Source organism: Leptodactylus fuscus, chromosome 6, assembly GCF_031893055.1.
Source record: "Leptodactylus fuscus isolate aLepFus1 chromosome 6, aLepFus1.hap2, whole genome shotgun sequence".
NCBI classification, from domain to species: domain Eukaryota; kingdom Metazoa; phylum Chordata; class Amphibia; order Anura; family Leptodactylidae; genus Leptodactylus; species Leptodactylus fuscus.
Window position 1 is genome coordinate 57,138,269 of NC_134270.1, and position 9,436 is coordinate 57,147,704.

The 9,436-nt window shown below is 40.9% G+C and overlaps 1 protein-coding gene across 1 annotated transcript in view; it reads left to right on the top strand.

Annotated features, from left to right (window-relative positions):
* The window catches only part of LOC142209114 (uncharacterized), a 35,331-nt gene extending 26,102 nt beyond the window's left edge, over nt 1–9,229 (top strand). The window contains exons 5-12 of the mRNA XM_075278054.1: nt 174–302; nt 3,387–3,542; nt 3,666–3,759; nt 4,779–5,005; nt 6,437–6,550; nt 7,364–7,389; nt 8,681–8,840; nt 9,003–9,229. Coding sequence (XP_075134155.1) covers nt 174–302; nt 3,387–3,542; nt 3,666–3,759; nt 4,779–5,005; nt 6,437–6,550; nt 7,364–7,389; nt 8,681–8,840; nt 9,003–9,229 — 1,133 coding nt within the window. The remainder of the gene's footprint in view (nt 1–173; nt 303–3,386; nt 3,543–3,665; nt 3,760–4,778; nt 5,006–6,436; nt 6,551–7,363; nt 7,390–8,680; nt 8,841–9,002) is intronic.
* Nucleotides 9,230–9,436: the final 207 nt, after the last annotated feature.

Sequence of the window (9,436 nt, forward strand, 5' to 3'; positions counted from 1 at the left end):
GAGGGCAGAGAGGGGTGTCACATACTGTACTCCGCTAGCTGTGTCAGTCTCTGGCCATAGACAATAGATCTTTGTCAATAGATCCCATTCATTTGTTCTAGCTATTCTTATTATTGTGCATGGTTTTAGTCTGCACATGACATCACATGAAGTTCTCTCTTTATCATTATCAGGTCAGGAGACACGTTCTACTTGTGTTAAAGACATAAAGAAAGAGTGTGCAACGTGTTCTGAACCCAACAAGTACATTGACTGGTCCCAGAATAATCCAGTATGCAAGAGTTGTAGGATGTGCAACAAAGGTAAATGACTGTATGCTAAGATCCCAATATTACATCTTTTCATTAAAAAAACAACAAGGGATAGGTTAGGATTGAAATGGTGTGAATGGTTCCATGCTGCTCCTGTCCCTCTTGGCTATGTACACAAGGATCATGTGACTAAGAGACATACTGTCCAACTACTGGTTAAAAATATAATCTTATGGGCCATTCACATTACGATTTGATTATCCATTTATTCGATCAGTTTCATGGATGTAAAAAGCATCTCCTAGATGAGCGTAAAATGTTCGAGATTCGATATTCATTTCGAGTAGCCCCTCAATATTCGACTACTCGAATCGAATATCGAATCCTATTATACTCTATGGGGTGAAAATGCTCGTTTCAGGGGTAGACAACATTCGATCAAATTACACTTACCAAGTCCACGAGTGAGGGTCAGGCTGGATCCTCCGAGCAGTCTTCTCCGTGCAGTGTCCCCGCGGCATCTTCCGGCTCTGAATTCACTCTGCCAGGCATCGGGCCTGGGCAGAGCTGACTGAGCATGCTCGCACTACAAGCGACTGTATAGCATTCGGCCAATCAATGCTGGTTCTGCATCAAACTTTTCCATTCGAATAGCGAGTGGTACTCGATCGAGTACAAGTATTTCGAATACCGTAGTATTCGATCGAATACCTACTCGATCGAATACTACTCGCTCATGTCTAATCTTTATTCATCTAGAACAGTGGTTCTTAACCTTGTTTGAGGTACCACCACCAGTTTCATATGCACATTCACCGAACCCTTCTTTAGTGATAAATCAAATATGATTTATTTCCAAATTCAAGACATGGGTATATGTTTTTTCTACTGGTACACAAAATGAACTGTACATATGGCCTAGGATTCGATCGAACCCCGGTTAAGAACCACTGATCTAGAAGCATAAAAAAACATGTAAATAACAATGTACCCAAAAAAAAGAAAGACCCTCCAAGACATCCCCATAATAGAGCATAATAGCACACAAAATTACACAAAGACTACAAGTGTATATAGTTACCAAACAGAGAGGAACAAAAAAGTCACAAATTGCAGATAATAAACTATATGAAGAACAAATATACAGGAGGCGATACCTCGGGTCTGTCTCCAAAATGCAAAGGACAGATGCTAAAAACGGTTGGGTATTCGCTTTGCATTGCCTAAGTGTAAAAACAAGGTGATTTTTGTTGTCAGGCGGAAAAGCAGTACATACAGTATTACACTACAAAAAAAGCCACACAAAACAATTAAAAAAATATATATAACATTGACTCTATGTAAATGGTCATCCATTTGTATCCTTTTTTATTATCTGTAAAATAGATCTATTTAATGGTTGATCACAATCTAATGTGAACAGCCTCTTATAGACCCATAATTTGGTATAAACCGTACTGGAAATAAAATGCCCCAGTACTAGTATCACTGGATCTTTTGGAATTTTATTATTTTCTGTTTTCTATGATCATCCAGTTCTTTAGAATATCTGATATAGTTGTCATTGAAAGGATAAGGTCTCGCATAGCGGAATGTAACTGAATGTAACTGAAAACCCAATCCCAAAAAAATGGCTTTTCTGCTGCATTTTGTATTTTTTTCCAATTTAAATCCGTTTTCTGCAGAATTTTTTCCCCACAATATGGGGATGCGATTACTATAACTAAATCTCATCTACTTTGCTGGGGCTGTAAAACGCAACATTTCTGAAACAGCCAAAAACGCTGAATTTCCACATGTGGCCTCAACCTAAAGTAGAAAAGAAGTATTGATAATATTCGTGGTAAGATTATTGTGACTTCTTTACGTTTCATGATCACTGCCCACAAGTAATTTGGCGCTAGATATTGCCGGAGTCGCTTACACCTAATACATGAAACACAGAATTATTAATAAGCAAATTTATAGTAAGAAAGAGACTACCCGTAATGAAACCCAATGCAGCAAGGAAATTCTGAACTATTTATATCTGAACGGTCATAGCTACAGATGAGTCACAGGCACAACGATTACTGGTTGTAGCTTTCAGGGTTTACTTTGGAGTTCACTTCAGCGTGCAGTACGAGGCCTCCTTTACACGGCCATGCTTTCATCCGCAATTGGAATTTATAATTAATGCAATATACATGAACTGGATTACTTATCGAGATAGTAATTTACATGCATGTTATTAATTGACATGAATTTATATTTATTCTGTGCCCTGGTGTTGCTGCGACCTCTATTCCCTTTTTCTTTCTCGCTGGATTGTTCTTATTGAGATTTAATTCATTATTTGACCTATCAATAAACTATGAATTTGTGATAATTTATGTTTAAATATTATTTATTATAATTCAGGTGAGGTTTTATATAAATACCAAAAAAATCAGAGCTTTTGATTACAGATTATATACATGCCCATACTATAATAATAATAGTAATAATGATAAACTTTATATATATAGCGATAACATATGCCGTAGCACTTTACAAATCAGAGAACACATGAACAGACAATATGAGACATTACAATGTGACAAAGAAATAAAGAATATCAAACAATAGGAGTGAGGGCCCTGTTCGCAAGAGCTTACAGTCTATATACAAAACATCAAGAGTCAGTGGTCTTACTGAGGTGGGAAGTGGGGGACACTAATTTGGTTGGTTTGACACACTGTAAGCTGTGGGCATTCGCAGTCGGCCTAGAAAATTGAAAACCCAGTACGGAAGAAGACGTGCAGAGGCGGGTTCCTGAAGAAGATGGAGGCGTCACTGGAGAATTCTCTCACAGCATTGGGGACGCCCCCAGTGCTGTTTGAGTGCTGGGGCCCGCCCCTAGTGCTGTGAGAGAACTCATTTGCAAACCGACAAAAACCAGGGTTACAGGCGAACAGTGACGCAGAGAAGACAACGAAAGGTAGGAGAAGAATAGCCTTTCTTAAGGCTAATCCGACATGATACTTACAAAAAATTGCGTTTGAATGATAAACAATCTCATAGGGTGCAGCACATGAATAAGGGTTTGCCAACCAGTTTGTGTCATAGATACAGTACTAGGTAACAGCTGACAATGTTTTCATTCTCCCTTTCCAGAATCTTTTCTTATAGAGGTCCAGAGCTGCTCCTTACTCAAACCGGCGATCTGCCAGTGTAAACCTGGGTACTACTGTCAGACTGAATTGCCCGACACATGTGCCCGCTGCAATCTTTTTAAACTGTGTCCACCTGGCCAAGGAGTAAAGCAAAAAGGTACCTGGCTGTGTAGGGGCAGAGGTTTCAGACTCACCTGTCTCTGTCAAAAAATGTACGTTTATTCGGTATACTGCGTGTGTGATACTAAATCATAGAATTCTATTTCTATATATTTTACAGGCTCCCCTACGAATGACACAAAATGTGAAATGTGTCCCAGTGGGACTTTCTCCAATCTGAGCTCAGACACAGAAACATGTAAACCACACACAGAGTGAGTCCAATCCCTCAGGAGGGTCATATTAGATTTAAGCTTTATTCACACTATATTAATTAATAATAATGAAAAAAAATGAACATCATAAGGAAGCATTAAATTCATTTCAAGTGAATGGGGGATATTCACATGACCCTTATGTGGATGATCTTTTGTAACAGACCATCAAAATGTAGGTCATGCTCTATTTTTGTCCATTTCACAGATCCCTCCATACACTGGAATGCATGGGGCATCCGTGTAAGGCTAAAGTTCCATGTAGTGGGCCACAGCAAAAAAAATATTGTAGAAAAAAACGCGCAGCAACGTATCATGGTTTTTCCGGAAGCACTTTTCACAGAAAGTTTGCAAAGGTTTGCTCTGCGGATGTTTTGCTTCCATTATATCCATAGGGAAATCGCTGGCGTTTCCATAAGTATAATCGACACACTGCGTGTATTTTTCCGCATGGTGTGGATGGGATTCACTAGAGCAAAGGAGCAAAGTGCTCATAGCTTATTATGGTGCATCTAAACTAAGGCTACTTTCACACGACCGAGGTACATATCCATGAAAAGCATCCATTTTTCATGGCCATCTTACCCCCAAGGGGCGCCCATTTTCACACATCCCTCATCAATTTGAGCGTATGGAAGGATCCATGAAAACAGAAAAAAATTGGACATGACCTATGTTTTGAGCGTTATTCATAATAATGGACATGTGAATAACCCACATTCATTAACACGGAAATTAGTGCTGGCCTGTGACGATCCATTTAAAAAAAAAAAAAAGAGTCACACGGCCATTATTCATTATTCATCCATTATTGTTGCGTGAACCACACTAAAACTTGTTTAAAAAAAAGTGTACTTGTGAAAACTATGGCCAAAAAAGGGGCCATTTACGTTTTTCACAATCAGAAAAGCATAACAACATTTTTAACAGCTTGATATAGAAAGATGTCTCAGGGCTATTCGCAGTGGTTTTGTTCGGTTATGATTCTGCTTATTGATTTGTATTTATTTTCAATTTAGCTGTAATGCATTAAATCGAGTGACCACTAGGAGGGGTAGCGTTACGGAAGATGCTCTGTGTGGGGAACTAAAAAACCTGGATGCCATATCAATAGCGAACACCACATATAAGACATCTACAAGATATGCAGCTACTTCCGATACTACGACCCCTGCCACGACAACTCCTGACACCACAACCTCTGTGACTTTAACTAGTACAACCAAAGGTGGCACACATGAGTCAGGTAAGTACCTTCTATGCTTTCCCAGTAAGGCTAGGATCACATCTGTGCAGCTCTTAACTGCAGACACCCGCGGACCCCATAGACTATTTTTATACTGAAACCGCTGGAGCAAAAAGTCCTCTGTACAGGACTTCTCTATCTGCTAATTTTCGACAGTTTCTGCTGGCTGCAAACAAGCTACAAACTTGTACTTATCTAGTCCTTGTCTCAACTCAGGAGAGATTACAATTACAGTATATCTCGTGTAGACAACTCTGAGGCCTGTTTTACATCTGCGGGTTTCTGCTCGGGGAGTCCGCTTGGGGACCCTCGGAACGGAAACCTACACGTATTAAAAAGTGGTTACCTAACTAAACCACTTGGACTTCATAGAGTATAATTGGGTCTGTGTGGCTTCCGCTCGGTTTCCAAACGAACCGTGCGGGGAGAAAAGTGCTGCTTGCAGGACTTTTCGCTCCACATGTTTCATGTGGAAACCACATGGACCCCTTTATAGTATTTGGGATCCGTGGGTTTCCCAGGTAACCGCTTTTTAATGTGTATGGGTTTCCATTCAAGGGGTCCCTAAGCAGATTTCCTAAACGTAAACCTGAACACAGATATAAATAGGGCCTGAGGCCTGGTCCACATCTACATTCGGTATTGTGTTCAGAAAGTCTGCTTGGGACCCCCCCGAACAGAATACCGAACACATTGACAAGCAATGAAAGCACAAGGACCCTGTAGACTATAATAAGGCCTGCATGTTTTTACCACATGGTTTTTGCACGAATCATGCAGAGAGAAAAGTGTCTCATGAACTACTTTTCTTTTCACATGTTCCGTGCGGACACCACGTGGCAAACACACCGACCCCATTATAGTCTATGGGGTCCGTGTGATTTCAGAAGCTCACCGCTTGTCAATGCATTCATAATTCTGTTCGGGGGGTCCCCAAGTGGACTACCTGAATGGAATACCGAATGCAGATATGAACCAGGCCTGAGCTAAACTTCCTGGACCTCAGACTGATGCATCTGTGCTGCTGATGCCAATTTGTGTTGCTCATTGAGCATTGCTAGACTGGATGCAGCTATGTACAAGTATACGGCCAATGAATACAAACAAGTCTTCTCATTCACATATTGTGCAGATGGTGAGGAATAACAATAGAAAGGCCATTCAGCAAAATCCATAGCAACCAATTATGGAAAAATTAATGCTGAACTATGATTGGTTGCTATAGGCAACACAAGTTCTTATTTTAGATAGTTTTGTTACTTATGTAAATCCTTTTGAGTCTGTAGTATGCAAACTGTAGCACTCCATATATTATGGCACTCGTACTCCCAGCATGCCCTGGCTCCCTTGCCTGTCTAATTTATACACCATGTCAAGTATCTTTGGTTCTTTGCTAAAGTGTCACTTGAGGAGATGTAAAATGTCTTGCAGGGAAGCGGAGCATACCATTTGTCATGGCTGCCATCATCTGTGTCACTGCACTCCTCATCGCCTTCCTCTGCCTGTCCTGGAAGCAGAAGATCTGCAACCTTAAGCTCTGGAAAAGTAAGTACCCGTAACTGCCCAAAAAGGAGAGGATAATGGGGAAGAGGAATCAGTGAAGGAAGCTAGAGGATTCATCTAGAGAAACAAAATAGGATACATTCATGAAGTGAAAGATGTTGGTGAAAAGCCACATTTTTAGAGCTTGATATATTTGTGCCTAATATTCTACCTTTTAGCCACTTTTGCTGCTCATGCCATTACTTAACAAATGGATGTGGCATGGTTGCTGGCTGGAGGACGAGGGGTGGGACTTAATTGGGTAATCTCACCACAACATATCTACAGGATAGGGGTAACTTTATGCTCATTAGGGTCCAACCAGCGTTTTGCATTCCAGTTTAAACAAACACATTGACAAGAAATGCGCTCCCCTGCTCTGTTCATTTTAGTAGGGTCACCAGAGATAGCCAAAGTTCAACTGAAGGGGGCCCACTGAAATGTACAGAACAGGGGAATGCATTTCTGACCACTGCCTCTGTTGGGGTGCAAAACACCCCTGTCCTCATGATCAGTGGGGTCCTAGAGCCCAAAGATTGGACTCCCACTGATAAGAAAGTTAACTCGTTTTGGTTGCAATACCCTGTTAACAACCTTATAACTATGCCGTATTCACATGTGTATCACAATGCATTGCATCAATGAATGTCTGCGGTCCATGAAAAAAATTGGATGACTTCCATGTGTCAAAAACATACAAAGTATAGGAAATAAAAATAAAAAGGTTGATCTTTATACAGCAGGAATATTTAAAGTGTAATAATAATAATAAGTGTAAATAAGGCCTGACAGATATTTTTGACTTTTTTTTTGTAGATTTCATCCAACCTGAACTCCCTCGGGTAAGTGTATTTCATAAGGTTCCTATCTAGTAACATGGTTATATTCTATTTAGTGAAGGGCCAGAGGGAGCAGACCCTGACCAGGGATTCACGGGACACCAAAGACAGAATTCTTGTGTCAAGCCCTATCCGTTCAGGACCTGCACATGACATAACATAGCAAATTAAGGGTGGATTCACACAACCGTTATTCAATGTCCATTGTACTCCTCCATCACTTTCTTCTGTCACGTTGTTTTACTTTTCTGATGGAAGAAAAAGTCCTGCTAAAACTAAAAAGAACAAGACAGAAGACAGCATTCATCATGTTGTTCACATTAGATTCAATGCATTGTGAAACAAAGCGCTAATTTTGCTTCCTGAAATTGCACTTTAAGCTGTACCCTTTTTCATTAGGACATGCCCACTTAGCACGCAAAGCACAAAAAGTTCCATATATATAATAAATGGGATGCACAGCACGTACAGCAGTTTCTGGGCACAAATCTCACCAGGATTATAATGTATGTCATTAGAAAATTTGCCCCAGTTGATCAGTTTTGCCGCAAGCGTTTCCCTGACCTTTACTTTTGCTAATCATGGCCATAAAACCACATTTTTGACTGCAGGATTTCTGGTCTGTTATTTTGTTTGAGGTACATTGGTTCCCCTCACAACTATATCTAGCTTTAAAGAGGACCTTTCATGTCCTCGGGCACATGCAGTTTTATATACCGCTAGTAAGTTGACAGTACACTGAATTCAGCGCACTGTCGGCTTTCCTGTTATGTGCCCTGGGGGAAGAGATATCGGTACAATTGCCAATATCTCTTCACTGTCAGAAGGGCGTTCCTGACAGTCTAGCTGGAAACATTCCCCCCCGACAGTAGTGTCCATAACGCTATACTGTCAGAGGGGTGAGGAAAGCCCCCTCCCCTCCTCCTGACAGTACTCGTCCCTAGACTAGTACTGGGGGCGCTCCTCACCGCTCAGCATCATCACTGGGCGATAAGGAACGCCCCTCTGTAAGTATAGCGCTACACACAGTACTGTCAGGAGGGGCGTTCCCAGCTAGACTGTCAGGAACGCCCTTCTGACAGTGAAGAGGTATTGCTAATTGCACCAATATCTCCTCCCTTGGGGCACACAACAGGAAAGCCGACAGTGCGCTGAATTTAGCGCACTGTCAGCTTTCTAGCAGTATATCAAACTGCATGACAGTTCTTGACAGGTCCTCTTTAACTATTAAGATTATGTCCTCTCTTTATTATGTTAGAAATGTAATTTTTTTTTTTCCTCTGGTATCCCAAAGAGGACATTGATAACAAACATGGCAGAAAATAATAGAAAGAATCTACTGCAAAAGGAGAATAGAACTGCTGAGATTTACCAGATGACGAAGAATACACACAATAATAGGACAATGGAGCCTGGAATGCAGCTAGGCAGAGATCAAATGAACAATAGGATTGGTGAGAACAATCTCATATCTACCTCTCGTATTCCTCTCTCATATCTGTCTAACTCTACCATAGCTATCCGTCTTTGTAGGATCTATCTTTTCCCATCCCAATCCAAATATCTGACATGCAATATAGATATATCCATGAATCTCTTATTTTTACCTTTTCCAGAAAAGATCTACATCATGAATGCCGACACTGTCCTTGTGGGTTCAGTTTCAGAAGTTCCTACTCGCTGGAGATCTATGACGACAGAATGTGACAGTCAAGACAGTACACCACTGGCATCCCACTACCCAGAGCAGGAATCTAGCAAGTTATCAGCAAATGATCTTATGATTTCTATAGAAGAAGAAGAGCGAGAGTCCTGCACAGCCAAAGCCATACTGGAAGTGTGAGGCCAGTAACTGAATGCATAACATTGGTAACATCGTATGACTTATGGTATGATGGCAATAGTATGATGCATACAGAATCTGTGCCTCTGCTGGAAAGTGAATAGGCTTGTGGGGTATACACTTATACAATGAACATTTGAGCAGTGACCATGAGCTGTCAGATACTGTATTACATGGGGAGCAATGAACACTGACTACAATGTACCC